Raw genomic sequence first — 20,042 nt, 5'->3', positions numbered from 1 at the left:
CACTGAGCCATCTCCCGGGCCCCAAACACAGGAGAATAAGAGGTATACAACAGTAGTCTTTCAGTTATTCTTTTGCGTTCAGCAGCAAAGTATTTAAAAGACATGGTATATCTTTTCCTACTATTAGAAACTTTAAAAAGTATATTTCCTTTTTCCATCGACTTTATATTACTTCTTTCCTGTCTTTTATACACACATACACACACATATATATGAAAAAAAAAATACGTGTATCACCCAACGTAAGATTTGTACTGTTTCATAGAAATCTGCAATGACCTTCTAATATATTTTTATATAGTCCTGCATAACTATCATATTGAGAGCTCTTTATTTTATTTTTTAAATTTTTTTATTTACAAACATAAATGAATATAACAATAAAAATTGTCCAAAATAAAAATGAAGAAAGAATTTACAGATCAGTCATAATAGTTCACTGTGTCAAAACCAAGAAACTTATATTCATAGAATTAGAAATTCTCAAAGTAGGCAATAAATATTTAAAGATTTAAAATTTCTGAATTTAGTTCAACTTATAATGCATACTGCAACTTCTCTTGCCGTTTGAATTATGCTCTTTGTTATTTCCTATATGCTATTTCTGGAGGTATTAAAATATTTCAAGTTTGTATAACTAGAAAAACTTATTTTTAATTTTCAAAGGTATGTTTGCTAAGAATAAAATTTAAAGAGGACAGATCTTTTCTTTCAGTCCTTTAATTAGTCTCGATTCTTACACACTTGGTCCTTTTTTTTTTCTTTCTAATGTGAAATAAGGTACTATTTAATTTTGTTCTTCCATAGCTAGTATTTTTTATGTATATGCTTTAATGATTTTTTTCTTTAAAATAACTTTTGGACAATTTCACTTTTGTGTATCTTGATATGATTTTATTTAAATTTCTTGTGCAAAGGGTTCATTTTTCTTGGAAATGTATTATGAGTTGAACTAAATTCAGAAATTTTAAATCTTTAAATATTTATTGCCGGGCTGGTGAGATGGCTCAGTGGTCTAAAGCACCTACTTAGAACAAGCCTAGCAAAGCACGGGACCGCGGTTCAATCCCCCAGCACCACATGCCAGCCAGCCCCGCCCCCAGGCAATCTATTAAAAAATTAAAATAAATGTGCAACAAGTAAAAACCCTGTTAATTTGAGGAACAGATTTGATGATAAAAATAGATAATATAACAACCTTTGTTAATTAGCTATTCCTGTTTTGAAAATCTGTAACATATGTATTGTATGTTACCGTTTTTGTCTTTTTTTGGTTTGTTTTTGCTTCTGTTTTTGACTCTTCAAAATAAAATAAAACTGAATTTTAAAAAAGATTAAATAAATAATGGAAGAATTAAAAAAAAAAAAGCAGGCTTCATCTGTCCCTCACACACATAAGCTAAAAGGTAGTTTGATATAATATTTTGAGTGCACCTGTATTTTTACTATGACCTATCATGTGAGGTCAAGCGTGACGCTTTGTGCTTTTGACGTTAAGACCGTGTTCAGATACTTTCAGGTTTTGGAGCATGTTGGGTTTTTAGATTAGGGACACTCAACCTGTGTTTTTTTGAACCAGAGAATTTCTAAATTTTTCTGAGGCAACGTGTAAGAGAACAACTGAGGTTATTCGTTCTCGGAGGCGCTGCCTGAGGTGGCTTCCTCCTCTGCCTCATCCCAGCCTTCATCTTGTAGCTTTGGGGTCCGGGTCTTTCAGTTCTCCTTTTATTTGTCCGTCCTTCCTTCCTTCCTTCCTTCCTTCCTTCCTTCCTTCCTTCCTTCCTTCCTTCCTTCCCAGGAAGAACCAGGTTTTGTCTCTTGTTTTCTTGGTTCAGAAACTCCAGGCTGTGTTTGTTTCTAAATTGCGCATTACCCCAGTGCGGCAGAACAGAGCAGGCAGTGGAGCACCCTGCTTCAGCTCCCTCGTGGACTCCGCAGCTTCAGCAGACGCTTGGGGCTCAGGACGCCTTGCTGTTTCCCAGAAGGGTTAGTGGAAGCCGGAGTCCTGGTATAGACAACTTTTCCATCCAGCCTTCCTTAGGACCTAGCTCTGGAGAAGACAAAAACCTCCTAAAATTGAGAGCTTTATAGCCTCTGCTACTACACCAATCTGCAGTCTTAAAGGAAATACCTCATCAGGTATTGACGGGGGTAGGCCATCTGTCCAAAGGCGAGTCTTTTCTAAAAGCCAGTGAGAGGCTTTCCATTCTCAAGTTAGTATTGTATGAGACATATGCCACTTAGTAGGTAGAAATGTTTCCAGTTAGATTGTATTCCTTATTTTAATGTACCTGGGTCAGAGGCATGATCCTTTAAAAAGGGGATTCTCACAAATAAAATGGCAGCAATTGAAAATATATTGGAGTAAAACATAATCGCATTTTAAGACACCTTTCTGTAAGTAGTTTAAAGGTCTTAAGGTCCAAGTTCATCGCCTCTTTAAAACTAGCTGAGATCATTTAAGCTTTAGTGTTCATACGTGTATTTCAGGGCATAGATAATGTCTTAACTGTAGATTTTGTCAACCACAAGGGCAGGACCTGCTGACAGAAGACGCCCAGCAAGCACCTGATGCAGATGTGCGTATTTTGCTCTGGGCCCCTTTCTGAGTGTTGCTGTTCCGCTGGAGTCTTTGGGTCTGCCACGTGGGAACTTTTCCTAGCCTGTGTCCAGGCTTCTTAGTTGTTTTAGTTGCTGCTGACTCTTGCAGACCTATACTGTAAAGAGCTAGCTAAAAGCATACCTGTCCCCGTAGGCTCATCCTCACACCTGGTCCCTGTTGTCCCCATCCCTGGAAGGTTGACCAACTCTCTTTTGAGTTGCACATCAAGAGCTGCAGGAGAGGGCTGGAGAGATGGCTCAGTGGTGCTCAGTGGTCTAAAAGCACCTACTTGGAACAAGCTTGGCAAAGCACAGGGACCGCGGTTCAATCCTCCAGTACCACATGCCAGCCAGCCCCGCCCACTGGTAGGCTGAGCTGGCCACACACACACACACACACACACACACACACACTAAATGTAAAATAAATAAATAAAATAAATTAAAAAAAAATGATGTAGCAAGGGAAATATTTAAAAAAAAAAAGAGCTGCAGGAGAGCAGGCAGTATCTGTTCAACATTTCCAATGTTGGAAAAAACTATCAGATTTAAAGCTTATGGCTTATGTTGTCTTGCCCCACTTTCCTTCCCTTCACCTGTTCTAGTGTGTACTTCCAGGAGAGTGGGAATTGTGTCAGCCATGGGCGGGTTGGTAGGTGTGGATGTGTTCTGGTTGATCAGTGCCCGCTGCCCCCACCTGGCTCGCTGCGCCCCGCGGAGGGTATGCAAGAACTCGCATTGTCCCCTAGGCAAGTAGGCACAGCTGGTTTGGCCCATGCTTTCTCGTCTGACTTTGCAAATGCCCAGGGTGTTCTGGGCCCTGGTGGTAGAGAGTCTGAGAGGCACCTGTGTGAGTTTGCTGGGTGAGAGAATGGGCACCTGCTGGCTTGGAACTGAGCCAGCATCTGGATCCCGAGCGCCACTGCTTTCTAGCTCTGTTGCCTTGGTATGGAGAACTGTTTTATCCTGTTAAAGTTGGGGAGGGTCCCGCCTGTCCTCATGTGTGGGAACAACATGGGGTTCAGCCTGTCTGCCTGAAGAAGTGGTTTTAAAAGTAAAATTAAACTGTCTTCACTTAAGAGTTTTGACACAGCATTTGGTCTGTCATTGCTTCTGTGACATCAGACCAACCCAGGGATGGGCCACAAACCCTTCCAGTTGAGAGTGTTAGAAACGATGCCTGGCAGTTAAGGAGGCCCTGGCTGTGCAGTGTCTGCTGGATTCCTTTCATTGCCTTTTTGTTTTGAAGATTGAAATTTTGTTTTAAAATTTGTTTGTTAACTACATCATTGGCTTGTGCTGTCATTGCAAAAATAAGAGGCTTTTGCCCTCCTATGTCTTTTTAGGAGGCGTGATATGCACCTTCATTTTGTAAGAATATCAGTGGTACCAGGTTTGCCAATGCATGCTTGCTTGTACATTGGGAAATAATTCTGAATAATTTACTGAGAGTATTTTGTGATTGGGGCCGCTTATCTCTCTACAGACATGACGCAAATCCGCGTAAAATGCAGTTCATTTAATAAAAACTGGCAGTCTGAAGTACCTATTTTAAAAATGTGTGCTTATGGCATAAAACTTAAAAGACACCAAAGGGTGTGTTGCAATGCAGTTTTCCTTTCTGCCTCGTTCCTTAGCTTACCAATTCCTTCCTACGAGGGCAGCTGCTTCTATCTTCTTAAAATTAAAATCTGTGTTCAGTGATGGCTTGTGGTTTGCGGTGGTGAGGCGCCAGGCAGGGGTGGCCTGGCCAGTGCACACGCGCCCATGTGGGCAGACCCGGGCGGTGCCCCCGTGGTGGCGAGACCCGGCCGCCTGCGGTCGGCGGGCACCAGCGCTTGTGCGGCCTTTGAGTTTCTGGATCTCCAAGTCTGTGTTCTTTGCATTTTCCAGCTGCAGCATGAGAAAGCTGAACTGGAACAGCATCTGGAACAGGAGCAGGAATTTCAGGTCAACAAACTGATGAAGAAAATAAAAAAGCTGGAGAATGATACCATCTCTAAGCAGCTCACATTGGAGCAGGTAAGCTTTGCTGGCTGCCCGTCCAGCTTTGCGTTTCCATGGTCAGCTGGCGCCTTCCAGCTCATGTATACTGGAGAGTGAGGAAGAACCGCCGTGCTCAGCTCCTCTTCCCAGTGGAGGCTTCATTTCCGAAGTATTTGCAGGTCTGCGTCGACCCAGCTCACAGATACCCCACCTGCCCTGGCCCTCTGGCTGGGCACAGTCAAGTTCCAGGAAATATGTGGTGATATTCTGATTTATAGCGGGAAATGTCAGGTTCCTTTTTTGCAAAGCAAAGTGGGAAGAAGGTTTTTAACCACAGGATTGTTTCTGTGAAAGTTCCTGAGAGTGTTGCTCCAGAGCTAAAAGGTTTCTTTCAGCTTTCTGAATTATTAACAACTTCATGTACGCGCTGTTTTCTCCCAGCTGAATTTGTTGATGCCGACATGGAATAATAGACTTGGTAGTGCACACTGGGTCAGGTGCAGATGACTTGTATGATCTTGAATTCATTAAATTCTGTTTGATAGCAGCAAGACAGACTGCAGACCCAGACGGCCAGCTCGGAGGCACAATGGGTGGACGGTGAGGGTGCACAGCTCTCCTGCCAGTCACCCTCGGCAGACCCTGGTGCCGACCCGAAACGTGCTTTCAGAGTCCCTACTGGCCTTTTGTCGTCTTCTGCCACACAGGACTGCGGGCAGCCGCTCCACATCTTTCACACGGGTGCCTGAGACCTGAATCCCTGGCACCCTTGGCACATCCTCTTGTGCCTTTCCCCACTCTGGACTCTTGAAATTGTGTTGTCCCAAGATGAATTTTGAGACACTGTCTTCAGCGTAGGGTGACTTGGGTTTCCATGAAAAAGCCAGTGGCTTCCCTACTATGACTCGGGTTTTGTGTCCGATTCTGAGTGCCCTTGGGGTACCTCAGCTGCGCTTGGGAGCACTGTAGATTGCGTGTGTCTGAGCCCATGCCCGCCAGGTCTGCGGTCACTCTCCGGATTCTTTTAGTTTTCACATTTTACCTGAGAGTGGAACTCCTAGGACTGAGTGAGTTGAGAAGAAGCTGGGTTTATTTTAAATTAAAACTAACTTTGCTTTTTGCTGTGGCTGTTACTCTTGTATCTACCTGTATCAAAGTGAGGGTCTCTCTCTCTCTCCCTCTCCCTCTCCTCTTTCCCTCTCTCCTTCTCTCCCTTTCTCCCTCTCTCCCTCTCTCCCTCTCTCCCTTCCCCCTCCCCCTCCCCCTCTGTCCCTCAGTGTGTGTGTGTCTTTATCTTTTTCTCTGTGTATGTGCATATGAGAGAGAGAGACACTAATCTATTTTCCACTTAACTTTCAAATTTAGATGCACTGTCTAAAAGACTTCCTGAACCCCTAGCTTAAAAATATTTTTTAGTAAAGCTCACCTGCTTGCATCCCAGGGTGGCTGTAGCTCCTCTTCTGTGAAAGCTGCGAGGACTCCAGCACTCACTGTCAGGACTTGTTATTGGCACTCGTTGTAAGAGCCTGTCTGGCAGCCGCCCACAGGCTTGGTGCGGTGAGGCCTTGCTGCTGTGGTCTCCAAGACCTGGTTGTGAGTCCTTGCAGCCTCTCTGTTCTGTTGCTTCCCGTGCTGCTCAGGAGACAGGCCCTGTGGCTGGGAGACCGCCTCTTGGCTGGGACCTCCAGGTGGGGGTAGTGAGCCAAGGCCCCTGCCCTCCCCTTCCCCCAGGGGCAGGAGGGCCCCCACTGCCCTAGCCTCTTAAGATGCTTTGGGGACTCAGTAACTGCACCCCTCCACATGAAGGCCCAGGTAGTGTTTTCTCTACCAAGTTAATGAATTAGTGAACTTGCAGCTTATTTCAGGTCTTGGCAAAGCAAGATTTCCAGAATAGCAAACTATTTCCAGATTTCTAGAGAAATAGGTGGTTTGCAAAGCATCTTACAAGAAGTAAACCTCAGATTCAGCGTGTCAAGTCCTTACTTTAATTAAAATGGAGAAAGTGACGATGTCAACCACCTCCCCACACTTCAAATGTGTCCAAGGTGATTTAGTGTTGGAAATCTTATGGTGTATTTTGTGGAACTACAAATAATTTTAGCCTGTATTTATGAGGAATGTATGGGATTTATTTTTTCCAGTAGAAATAAATCTTTTCTAAGTTTCCAGGGATAAGATCTAACCAGCTCTGGTTTTTAGGGCTTATCATGTGCATTATATGATATATGTTATAGTCCATGTTACATGACTTGGTATATGTTGTGTTCTATGCTTTACCCTATATATTAACAGAGGAGCAAAGACATACAGTACACTGTACATTACAGTGCCATTGTCTGTGCCTTTGATTTTGGGCAGAGGTAGACTGTTGGGGTCCGCACCCAGGGGCACTCTGCCTTTGGGCTACATCCCCAGCCCAGTTTAGTTTATTTCAAGACTGGGGCTCAGTAAGCTGCCCAGCCTTGAGTCAAGTCAGCTGTCCTCCCATCTCAGCCTCCTGAGGAGCAGATTACAGGTGTGTGCCCCCACCCCTGTTTCAAACCCATTCTTCGAACTGTAAGCTGTCTGAGGACAGTCACGCTTTGTCCTGTGCCACCACAGCTGCTCTGCGGCTTTATCAGGACAGTGGAGAGAGGCTTCAGGTATGAGGCTGAGGACAGTTACTTGTCTTTTCAGAGGGAGCACAGGTGTGCAGGACCTGGGCACTGACAGGAGGCCGCTGTGAGTCTACTGGTATCTCCTCTGCCTAGCGCTTTAAGGAGGCCCCTCCCTCCCTCCCTCCCTCCCTCCTTCTCTCCCATCTCTTCCCTCCTCTACATCCTCTTCTCCCCCCTACCCCCCCATATAATCACCCATTTGAAGCAGGCAATTCAACCCTACTATTCATAGTTGTTCAGCTGTCACTATAATTCATTTTAGAACCTCCCAGGTCCTCAGAATGAAGCCGTGACATGCCTATTTCTCTTAAGCAAGTGCTGCTCTGCTTTCTCTTAGTGCAGTGTGGACATTTCACCTAATAGGACTGTCTGGTGTGTGCTCTTCTGTGACTCGCTTCCTGTCCCCGTGCACCTGTCCTTCTTCTGGCCAAATCACTTCCCATGGTATGACTGCACCACATCTTAGTATTCATCCCCATCCACTTTGTGTGGATGTTACGTTTTCCTTTTCTCCTAAGCATGCACCTAGGAATCAAATTGCTTGTTTACATGAGAATTGTATAAAATTGTACAAAAAATAATTTAAAAGCGGTATATATTTTCCATGTAGTGAGTTGAACCTGCAGAAAAGCTATTGGCAGGCCTTGTGTCAGAAGTCTGCTGACCCTACTGTACTTGACTTGAAGGTGTGTGTGGGTTGGCTTACCTTGGAAGTACCCCGTCCTCCATAAGCCAGGCTGACTGGCTTGGAGACTTGGGGTCCTTCCTCAGGGCCCAGCAGCCATGTGTAAACGGCCTTTGCTATCAGCCATGCTGACGTCAGGCCTCCCCGTAGATGATTTCTTTAGTGTTACTTCTTAGAGGAGAACCCAAGGTCATTCTTCCACCTAGGGGTGTGAACGGCTGACCAGTGAGGTCTGTGGCTGCCAGTGTCTCTTGATCTCAGTGTTTTGGAGCACGTTGGTGTGGCAGCTTGATGCAGGAAGGCAGCCCTGGCCCTCAGTCCTGGTGGGGAAGTTGTGAGGGCTGTACTCTGCTCCCGAATTTGGGACGGGGAGGCTGGATGGGACTTGCTTCTCTGTGGCAAAACTGGCCTGTAGATGCCTCACCCAGGGTCATTCCTTTTTCAAAAATGGAAAGCCAGAGGAGGGTTCACGTCCTGTAGCCCGTGAGCGGCAGATGTGGGCCTCGGGCTGGCCTGGTTCTGTCCAGGGGTGCAGGTGGAGCTTAGTCTCATGTGAAGAGAGGCAGCAGTGTGTGTCTACTTTCAGCAGTCCTGCGTCTTTCCGGTCCAGACAGTCTGCCTTAGTTCCTGATCATTTGTTTTGGTTGGTGTTTAGGACTCGGGTAGCATTCTAAGTGCTTTATGCCAGACAGCTTGAAGCAGACGCAAAAGAGCACAGTGAGAGTGATGTCAGGTTGTGAGCTCTTGCAGCACGGGTGGAAAAATGAGATTAGTTCATTACTCCACGTGCCTGTTGCATCGTTAGCAGCTTTAAAGATAAACGCTAGTGACCATTGCCTGTGCTGCAGACCCTTACATGATAGTTGTCACTGAAGCACGTGGCCACTGGAAGTCTTTTTTTGGTGTTCATGTTTTCTTAGGTTATAGTAAAGAGCTTATAAGAACCTGAAATTTTCTTATCTGTGTCAAGAAATTTTGGTCAAGCTAACAGGTCCCCACTGGTTGGGAGCACATGTGTGACTATCCCATCATGCATAACTGTTCCATGCATGACTAACCCCTCCAGGTGGGACAGTCCTGTGTGTGCCACCAGTGGCCCAGACTGCCTGCTAGTGAGACTACAAGTGCCATCCCTGTCCTGAACATGGCGATGCTTTCTGCCGTGGGGAGCTTTTCTGAGCTTGCCAAGCGTTGCAAGGTGCGCGTTAGCTGTCTCACCTCGTGAATTTCAGCTCAACAGGATCTGGGGCCTCTGTGCACCTGCTGCAGATTGCCTCCTCGAGAACCCTGTGGTGTGGGTGCGCTGTGTCCCCAGAGGCTCATCGGCCGCAGTTGTGGTGCTTCGCATGGCAGCGCTGAGGGGCAGGGGACCTGGAGGAGGGCATTTGGTGCAGCGTGCGTCCTGGGGGGCTCTGCCCTTGGAGGCAAGTGGTGCTGAGCTGGGTCTTGGACTTTGAGCCTCCGAACAACTGTGAGCTAAATAAACTTACACTCTTTGTTTCTACCTTGCTCTGTACGTTTTGTTAGAGCAACAGAAAATTGACTCACTTGAGAAAGGATGAAACGAGGATCACGCTAAACACAGGCTAAACCTTAAATTATTATTTGATAATAAAGCCCTGTAGTAGTGGAGTGAGTCACTGGTGCCGTGTAGGTCAGCAGCCCATACGTGGTTACCAGGCTTGCCCGCCAGCTGCCGTGTGCCCCATGGTTTTCTGTAAGTGGCCCTTGTAGCTCCGTGTTTTTCATGGAATTTGGGGATATATATTCTCTTAAGTTATCTCTTCTCTCCCAGGATGCTAAAGCCCACTTATAAAGGTTGGATTTGGGGCTATAGGATAATTTCTTTTCATTAGTGTCCAAGTCAGCTCTCCTGTGGGTGGGGTGAGGTACCTGGCGCCTGAACATAGGAGGAGAAGCTTGATTCGTGGTTTCTGTGGACTTAGGCCTTGGTTCCCTGGCTCCAGAGCAGAAGCAGCATGGCAAAGAAGGCCGGCAGCACAGCACCCATGGTAGTCAGGAGGCAGAGAACAGGAGGAGCAGAGACAGCGCCGCCTTCAGGTCAGGCGCTGGACTCGCCACAGCAGTGTCCCAGGAGCCCACGGCACAGTCGGTGGGGTGGGAGCTACTCCTGGGTGGCCAAGTCCACTGCTCAGCGTCTGTCACCTTCCAGACACGAGAGACTTTGGGGCACTTCGTAGATCTGAGCCATGACAGTCAGCAGCCATTTCTGAGGACAGCGTCTCAGCCCACGTAGTGTAGGGGAAACTTCCTGGGCTCAGCCTTTTCCTCCATGATAGGCTGTGGGGCCCCAGGCGTGCAGGTTGACTGCCTTTGTGAGGCCAATAGAATTTGTAGGTCTGGAGGATTAATTTTCCGTCCTGCATCTCATACTCCATGTATATTGAAGCTTTCATTCCTCTGAGGCAAGAATTTTTCTAGTTCTGTGCAACAGCAAGAAATACATTTACATGGTAATCTGGAGTACCATTGGTTACATAATTACGTATATTTGACAGGAGTGAGTTTCGTAAGATAATACACTTTTCTGTCCTGCTTTACTCTTAGAAAAAAGGTAGATTCCAAAGGACTAAGCCTATTTCCTAATCCAGTGGTGGCCTGTGACCTGTGGTTCACACAGCTTACTCGGGTGCCGAGTGTCTTGCCACCTGCGGAGGTTCGTGGGCCTGCTCCTACCTGGAGCCCTCCTTCCGCTCCGCCGGGGCCTGGCTAATGTCCCTTCTCCAGGCAGCTTCTGCCTGTCCTGGGAGCGTCTTCATGTTGTTCAGTCTTCCTGTAATTCTGAGCCTGCCATTAAATTGCTTCTTCCGTGAAGTGCCCAGGCATGTCCCGAGCAGTGATAGTGCTGTTCCAACCACCGTTTCCCTGGTAACTCACATCCAGTAAGCTTTCCAAAGGCTGTAACTGCTGCCGTTAATGATGAAAGCTGTGTCCCATTTCTTACAGGGCTTTGTGCTACCCATTTTCCAGGAAAATGAGCCTCATATACTTGGCGTTCTCAAGCTGGCTGACCATCTTCTGAGTTCTGAATCCCTTTCATGCTCACACATGTGGCACTGGCCCCTTTTCTGCCCATGCCGATGCCGTTCTGTGGCCTGCATCCTGCATAATTCAGTACACCTTCGTTATGTGCCTACCTGTGCCTATCTGGGGTGTAGCCTCTTAAGGAAAGTGACAGGCCTTGGCCTGGGGATGTGCCGTCCAGGAAGGGGGCGCCAGTGAGTCTGTGGGAGTGGTGAAAGATACACCGCACAGGGTGCTGTGGTGCAGGGAAGGAGGCCCCAGGAGCAGGGAGGACGCTGGCCGAGACTGATGCACAGGAGAGACGCACACTGCAGCGCACTCTGGTGGGCAGGGGGCAGCCTCTGCAGACAGGGGGAGCTAGAATGGGCTGTGGGAACTGCTCCAAAAGGCTGAGCAATGAGCTCTAAGGACGCGAGGTGGGGTCTTGTGCCTTCCCCAGAGGGCGTGGAGAGAGTAGCAGCTGTGTGCCGTGCAGGGCAGAGCGTGGCTGCAGAAAGCAGCCCCATAGTGGTCGCAGGGTGCCACTGGCGGCAGCCCTATCAGTACCTGTAGTGGTGGCTTCTGCTGTCCCATAATGCCAGCCACCAACTCGATGTCCTGGGCCAGACCCCAGCTTCAGGGGCACTTCAGCAGGCCCACCCAGCTGGTGCCTGCGTCCATTCCCGGCTGCAGCATGTCACAGAGGTTTGGGTTTAAAATGAGGAATTTATATTCTCAGGACAAAATTGCATTTTGCTCATGTTTTATATGATTCTGTGAGACATTTAGTTTTATCAAGAAGAAAAGGTTTGGGCTGGGGAGATAGCTCAGTGGCATAAGCACTGCCTGGCAAGTGCAAGGTCCTGAGTTTGATCCTCGGTACAAAAAAAAAAAAAAGAGAGAGAGAGAGAGAGAAAAAAGAAAAGGTTTTAGGGTTCCAGCTCTTAGAAGTCCTGGTGGGAGGTAAGGTGGTACAAGTGGTTCATAGCACAGCACGTTGAGGATGCAAGACAACTTTTTGGTCATGTCAGAAGACAGCTGTCTCAAAATACAAACCAAACTGACATTGCCACTAATTCTTTTGCAGTTCTCATGCTGCTTATTTTAGTAACTACTGCAATGAACTAACGAGCTATGTAGATGGCTCGAATCTGGCGCCTGGTGGTTCACACTCAGGTTTATGCCCTGGGCTGATGTTTTATAATGAAAGAATGAGGCGTGTCTTGAGTTTGCAAGGCCGTACAGCCATGTGGAGCCTGTTTAGGAATCCGCTTGTGCGAACGGCATCCTTGCCAGTAGCTGGCTGTCGGTGGGATCTGTTGTGGTGGGCCTGGCGGGCTGTACCGCTGGGTTCCGTGTTCTACCTTGAAGGCGCAAGGAATAACTGTGTTCCTTGAGGATTCACTTGCAGTAAGGAGATGACGTTTAGGGGCAGCTTTGAACTTCGATTTCAAATATGGTACTGATTGCCAGTTATGGATAGTGTAGATCCTTTTAATAAATCAGAGAGTTGTATTTAAAGTAATCCACTGGGGCCTGATAGCTCAGTGGACTAAAGTACCTGCTTAGGTAGAGTAACAGTGGCCGAGGTTTGATCCCGGTGTGCTGTGCCGGCCCCCTCCCAGGGCATGCTGAGTCAGTGATGGAGACTGGGCGTGTTGTTGTGCACCTGTAATCCCAGCACTTGGGACACTGAACACAGGAGAATCACTACGAGTCCAGTCTATGTAGTGAGACCCTGTAGACCCTGTCCTACATACAGGAAAAAAAAATAGAGTAATCTATTGGTTTTTTAAGAAAACTTGGAAAATCTGAACAGAAGGATCAGAAATACAAAAACACTACTTAGATAAAAATCCCCCAGCAGCTTGTATTGATGTATTTTCTTCAACTCCCCCCACTCCTCCTCCTTTTTTAATAAGAGTATATATAGAGCTTGCTGCTCTTTTTATTTTTTAATAACATCTCAGAACCTATGCCCGTTCCTTCAGATAAGCTGCCCTGGAGCACAAGCAGACGTAATCATAGTAAACCCTGAAGTTGGCTGGCTGGGAATTGGATTAGAGCAGTGAATCCTTGAAGATATTTAGGTTTCCTGAGAGGCTTGTGTACAAGAGTCCCATCTACTGCTTTTTCAGGAGAGATAGAAAGGAAATTCAGGTCATAGCTAGGAAAAAAAAAAAAAAAAAAAGGATTTTTGGCCTTGAAAATAGGCCAACCAGGGCCAGTACTCCTCCCCCATGGGCCTGCTGCTAGGGGATTTGATGCTCCGTAAGCCTGGGGCTGCTGGGTACATGAAGCCAGTAGGTTTCTGCAGAGGGTCAGACAGGTCCCCCCATGTGCTTACAGCCTAATTGAGGTCGCACACTGTGCTCCATCTCTTGAGACTTTATTTTATTTGTTTGGTTCAGATTCTGGCTACGCAGCTCAGACTCATAAAGATCCTCCCTGTCTCAGCCTCCCCAGTGCTGGGATTGCAGGTGTGTGCCACCATGCCCGGTTTTGGTAGGCAGCATGGCATGCCCTGGGTTCTGGGGCTGGCACGGCATACAGTACCAGGGATTGAACTCAGGTCCTTGTGCTTGCCAGGCAGGCACATAGACTGCCGAGCTATCTCCCCAGCTCCTCAGACTTTATTTTAAAGCGTCGGATAACTTGTAGGTCAGTTTGCACAGATGGACCTTGGTGGGAGGAGGGGAAACAGTTGGAGCTGTAATTCCTGTGAGAGGAGAGATGCCCGGTCCTTGCCTTCTGACCACGCACAGAGTGCGGGCTTGCCTGGTAACCGGGACGGAGCTGCTGGGCTGCAGTGAGGGGATCAAGTTGCCCACAGTTGTGAAATGCACCACTTGCCTGCTTAGGGGCAAGCCCAGGGACTGCGGTTCCGTCCCCGCCATCACATGCCTTGGTGACTGCCCCCAGGCACACCGAGACAGCAGCTGAGTCGGGCATGGTGGCGCACGCCAGTAATCACAGCACTGGGGAAGCCAAAAACAGGAGGATCACTAGGAGTCCAAGCTGCCAGTGAAACCCTGTACCAAATACATTAACAAAAAAAATAATAAAATGCACGGTCTATTTCCTTAGGACTAGAAAGAAGATTTGGTTGATGACTTACAAAGCTTTCTCCTTAACAGAGCAAATGGAAGAATGCCCAGATTCACCCTCTTCACCTGGTACAGTTGGATGAATGTGGTAAAGACAAGAAATAATTGATTTTCCTGATCGCGCTTCCATTTGAGATAATCATACCTCTGGATCTGTGTAGCTCATTTCCTCTCTCTCCTCTTTCTTGTGGCGCTGGGTACAGCCCCCAGGGCCTTACACGCCAGGCAGGCGGGCTGCTGCTGAGCTGCACTGCAGTCCCTGTTATTTTCTCTAACCTCTTGTTTTGCCTAATGGGTGCTGAAGTGGTGTGTGAGAGAGCTGCAGGCATGATTGCTTTTCCGAGTTCTCCACTGAACTCTTGGTTAGCAAAAGAATGTATATTCAATACTTGGGAGTCTACTTCTATCAGTGTTAATTATTTAGTAAAAAAAAGCCTAAGAAATTATGAACCCATTACACAAAATTATGTACTACTGTGTTGATGCCAAAGAATCCATATCAATCTAATTTTTTTAATGGAACTATTTTATTTTATTTTATATGTTTATTTATTTTTAGGACCAGAGATAGCAAATTTATTTTAAAAGGCCAGTTGCTGAGTTCTTTTCTTTTCTTTCTTTTTCCTATAATTTTATTGAGAAACAAATAGCAATGAGACAGTTTCATACCAAATTGGTAGGACAGTTTCAATAATTAACACATTGCACACATTCTTCCTAGTGGTTAATTGCTGTACAAGATGCAGACATGATATCCTATTTACAAACACCGTTAGAACAAATCACTGTATTCATTAAGAGAATGTAACTATATATCTAACCTAATCACTTTGAATACACAGATACAAAATGGACATTCATCTGTATCCCCTTTTTTTTGTTAAGTTCTGTTATTTGAATTTTTTTTGGATTTTCTCTTTTTTTTTTTTTGCTCAGGGTCTCACTACATAGCCCACATTAGTAGTGATCCTCCTGATTTCTGCCTCCCAAGTGCTGGGATTACAGGCGCACGCCACCGCGCCTGGACTCCATCGCTGGCTCAGTGCACCCGAAGGTGGGGCCGGCGCAGCAGGAAGAGCCAGGTATTGAACCCTGGCCCCTGCGCTTACCTAAGCAAGTGCTTAGTCCGCTGAGCTATACCGCCGGCCCTTGAATATTATTGGTGTGTAAACTCAGCAAAATATTCTAAAAGAATCCAGTATCCCATAATACTATGGGGTCTTCCACTTGACTGGCAATGTCAGAAATTGTTGACCTGAGTCCCCTACAGCTCAGCATAACAGCATGGCTTTACTTCTTATACTTCGTTTTTATACTTTTCTGCTGGATGGTTAAGACCAAGATAAAGCAAGACCTAGGCAACAAGAGTTGTAGCTTTTGGGTCAATCTGTGTAATTAAATGTGTGTCTTATTTCAAAAATACTCTTCATTTCTCAACATTATTAAAAGCAAAATTTATTGAGCTGGAAAACTTAAGCATTGTCAGTTTTACATAATAATGAAATATTAATTATCCCAAAGTTATGCCAGTTTCAAAGAACAAACCTAACATTTCAAAGAACAAATTCTCAGGTTTTGAGAAGGAAAAAAATATGTAAACTACAGTAAAGAATGCTACTTCTTGGCTATCTGGAAGATTATCAAGTCTTTGAGTAGCTGCACCTTCTTTGTTATTTATCCAAGAATCAAGGGGCTCTTGTGATATTGAATACACATGAGTGAATGTCCTAAATGATTACTGTTAATGGGAATGCTGTTATATCTAGGAAGCTATCAGACATTTAAGATAGAATGTCATTAAATTTTTTCTATTAATAAAAATAGTAAATGTCCATTAAAAGATTGGTTATGGCAGGAAAAGGTAGGCAGATAAATGAACTGTGTTATTTTCCACGGACAACCATCTTTATGTTGCTATATAACTCTTTCTGGGGTTTGTTTTTTTTTTTAAAAAAATTTGTTTCCTGAAATCTGTGTATTTCAGGTGTACACAGATAAATTTGTTTTCAGTGATAATTTTAACTTCCTAGACTTGGAATTGACGGCCCTTCCTCCTCTCTTTTCTTCTCTTCACTGGCAAATTTCCCCCATCCCTTTGCCCAAGCCATGGGGATGCCCTAAAGCTTGTTCTTAGTTGTGGAAACAGTTGCAGCTTGATTGGTCAAGGCTGTACCTTGTGGGGATCTGCTCTGAGCCCCTGCTTTGATGCCTCTGCGGCACAAGTTGGTTGCTTGGCTGCTTGAGGTCAGGCGTCCTTTCCAAGGCGCAAGGGTCAGATGTCTTCCAGCCTAGGAGGGTCGGGAGGGACAAGAAGAACGCCAGCTACCCGGCAGAAGCCAGCATGGCTAGAGCTTAGGTTTTGCTTTACCCAGCTCAGCTTTAATTTGTGAAGGGCTCGTCATGCAGCAGGGACCGCCGTGCATTGGTGCTGGCCATTTCTGTGTCAGTGGCACGTGACACCCGTGTTTCTGTGGTCTTCTCCAGAATCCGTTAGCTACTTCCCAAGGCATATGCAATGCTTACGTTACTTCAAATAAGAAATTTGAAAGAAGTGTACACAAAAGTAAGATGGGAAGATCTTCGGTCATCTCTGCTCTTATAGTAGAAAACAAAAAATGCTTTTTTCTTGTGTTAATGTAGTAATTTTCTGGGCATTGTACTTTTATTCCCAGGTGATTCTGGTATACCTCTGGGTCAGCACTTCCAGCTCTTGAACATTTAGGGTGTTATGTACTAAATCAACAGAGATTGGGCTGAACTAGTAGTGGTCTTTAGGTGTAACCTGGAAGGTTTTTGCTAGTTGTTAATCCCCAAAAGCCACTTGTTAAGATTTGCCTGTTTCTCGTTTTTAAAAAATCTGGCCAACTAAGAGCTTGGTTAATATATGTGTTCAACTCTTCTATTTGTTTTTGTAAATATTAGAATTTTTTAGGTGCTTTCTTTTTAACCATATGCTATGGTTTGTGTCTAGCCCCCCAGAGACTCGTGCAATCATGGGGCTGCTTCTAGAGTTCGTGATTAATTCCGATCCAATGCTGAGATTATGGGTGCGAGTGCTGTTCCTGCCCTGGGGCAGATAATCTGCATATAAATAGAAGGGGGGGAGGGGCTTGCTAGCTGCCTCTTGCTGCTTTTCTGGTTGCTCACGCTGTTTTCTGCTGCCATGAACTGCTGCCCTCTGCCATGTGCCATTCCACCTTGGAGCCAGCTGAGTGTGGACTGAAACCACCTCGAGCCGTGAGCTAAATAAACCTTTCCTTCCTTACTGTTGGATGTCAGGTATTTTGTCTCAGTGCTGAGAGAAAAATAACTGAGACACCCTATCACAACGAACTTGCACCTGCGTTAGTACAACAGCTTATACGTCATACTCTTTCCTTCTCTTATGCTTGCATCAGTTAAATGTCTTAGTGTAATGAGTCGCATCCCACAATCTATTTTTTAAGTCAAAGTACATTTTCCCATAATGAGGATGCTAAAACGGGCACGTGAATACCTCTCACATTCCTATAGCTAAGCACAGGACTGAGCTTAAAGTTCTCCTGTTCTTGATTGTCAGGCGTGTCCTTTCCCCCATCCCCACCGCAGCATCCAAGTGCTTTTTACATGGTAAAACGCAGTAGTGGGAAAGAAATACGGCAGTGCCCAGAGGTGCAGCTTGACTGCCTGTCGCGCTCCTGCGTGGTGGTCAGCACTGTGTACTGTGGAGACGTGGTAGGGGACAGGCTGTGACTTCAAATGAGCTGCGAGCATTTTATGCACTTAGTTTGTCTATTGACGTTCTGAGTGTGTTTTGTAAGTCTTGTTCTGATGTTAAATTAATCTTCGGTGAGAAGTTGAGCCCCCGAGCAAGACTGGCAGCCTGCTGAGCTGAGTTGTCTGGCAGTGTTTCAAAGGAATGTTGTGCAGATCAGCTGTGTCTGCGGGTGTCGGGTCCTGGCAGTCATCTCGGTCAGGGCTCTCGGGTGAGCTTGGTGATTAGACGTCTCACTAGTGTACCAGGTTGTACGCATGTGAAGACTGAATTAAGGCAGGAAAACCTGGGAGAGAGATGGGGAGGGACACTGTTGGTAGGCCGGCACTGCGTCCCTAGGCTGGTGTGTGCGTTCCTTCTCCGGAAGCCTGACACACGCTGAGATCACGCAGTGATCAGGACGGGAGCCCTGCGAATCCGCAGAGCTGGCGGGCCGATGTGTGCGCTGGGGCTGTGAGTGCGTGAGGCACGTGGTGGTGAGACGACTGCAGTAAAGAGCTGAGGGGAAAATTAATCAGGTAGCCCAGTGTGAGTTCTTCTAATTTCTCTGTGTTTATTGTTTGGAAGAGCTCCGTAGTAATGCTGACGAGCTGAAATACTTAACATTGAAAAACAGGAAACTGATCCTTTAGGGTTCAACACAATACGGAGTCCTACAGCACTGTCAGCCATGTAATGAAATACTCAAGAATCCAAGTTGCCGATCTGTTAGGACCAGCAGAACAGTGTTCTGCCTGGGAAACCCTCGCTCGCTGAGGTGGGCTGTGGATTAGGAGCTGGAATCTTCCAGAAAGTGCTAAGAAGTAGCTGAGGTGTATTTGTTTTCACCTTGCTTTCCCCTGTTCCTGAGAGCGCTTGGGGGCCTCCCTCAGCCAACCTTATTTCTTCACCATCAACTGCCCACCAGCTCTGCTGCCAGTAAGTGTCATTGACAGAGGACTCAAGCTCGCAAGCCACAGCATCGTTCCCCTCAGATCCTCCCTCCCTTCTGGACCCTCCTGATTTGCTTACTGATGAGGACCCAAGCGTCGGCTTGGTTGTGACCAGCGCCTGGGCTCTCTTCAGGAGTGTCACGTTGGCTCAGTTATGTCACCTCTGACACACTATGTCACTCTACAATGGAAGGGTGGATTTAGCTGAGTGCTCTTGCTGCTTCTGGTTATAAAGTCCGTGTCTGAACCAGTTCAGAGTGAGGACATGGGTGGAAAGTGACAGACTGAGCGGGCCAGAGAGGGAACACAAGGACGTGTAGCCCAGCCTTCTCGTCAGAGGTGAAGGCGCTGCAGCCGTGGCAGGCAGGTGAGCTGCCTGCAGCCCATGCTTGGTGTTCGCATGCGGGTAAGAGCCTTCTCTGGAATTTACCTTGCAGAGCGAATGGCTAGCACCACATGTGATTACTTTACAAACCACTTGGTATGCATTTCTCTGCCACACAGCATGCTACAACATGAGCTCTTGGATGTTTATTTATCAGGTACATCCTGTAATGCTTCCAGCTTCTGGTAAAACAGTGAAGCAGGGTCTTCAAAGGGTAAAAGGCCTTGAAATCAGGTTACTTTAAAGTTTGGCCAACAGTGCGGTGAGTGTGCAGAGGTACACCATGGAGTGGGGTTCTCCAAGGAACCCAGGCTTTTCCTCTGAGCTGGAGGTGGCCCTGCAGTTTCAACATTGAGAGGCATGTTTGCATGGCAGCCAGCTCCAACTTCAGCACAAAGTGCTTTGACCCAGTTCTGAGTCTGCTGCCACCTCACTTCTTACCCTTGAGCTGTTCTTCAGGGTCCCATCCCAGCACGGCAGCAGCATTTTGTACTCTGGTTCTCACTGCACCGCTGTGTGATCCTGGTTGTCTAGGCAGGCTTCAGTGTCCGTGGATGGGCTGCAGATAGCCAGATGGTGTTCTAGGCACTGAGGGTGCGTCGGTGAACAGCCCTGCCCAGGATGGACCCACGGGGCTCGAACAGCAGAGATTGGTTGGCGCTTGCTGTGGCCAGGTATTGAGCACGTTCTGGAGGCCAACCAGTAATTCCTGATCTAACTGAGTTTGCTGCCTTATGACTCACAGTAACCCAATGAGCCAGATGTGATCTTTATCCTTTATTTTATGACTAATGATGTTGGGGCCGGGGAGATGGCTCAGTGGAATAAGCACTTCCCTGGCAAGCGCAAGGGTCTGAGTTCAATCCCCGGTCGGTCTCTCGGTCTCGGTCTCTCTCTCTCTCTGTCTCTCT

At 46.7% G+C, this 20,042-nt stretch overlaps 1 protein-coding gene across 1 annotated transcript in view; it reads left to right on the top strand.

Annotated features, from left to right (window-relative positions):
* Window positions 1–20,042, top strand: part of Ccdc6 (coiled-coil domain containing 6) — a 112,406-nt gene that overhangs the window by 69,847 nt on the left and 22,517 nt on the right. Inside the window, exon 3 of the mRNA XM_004645879.2 lies at window positions 4,495–4,623. Coding sequence (XP_004645936.1) covers window positions 4,495–4,623 — 129 coding nt within the window. The remainder of the gene's footprint in view (window positions 1–4,494; window positions 4,624–20,042) is intronic.

The sequence above is a fragment of the Octodon degus genome, unplaced genomic scaffold (genome assembly GCF_000260255.1).
Source record: "Octodon degus isolate 3935 unplaced genomic scaffold, OctDeg1.0 scaffold00240, whole genome shotgun sequence".
Taxonomy (NCBI): Eukaryota; Metazoa; Chordata; class Mammalia; order Rodentia; family Octodontidae; genus Octodon; species Octodon degus.
The sequence above is the reverse complement of the archived record's forward strand: the minus strand, read 5'-3'. Positions and strand labels throughout refer to the sequence as shown.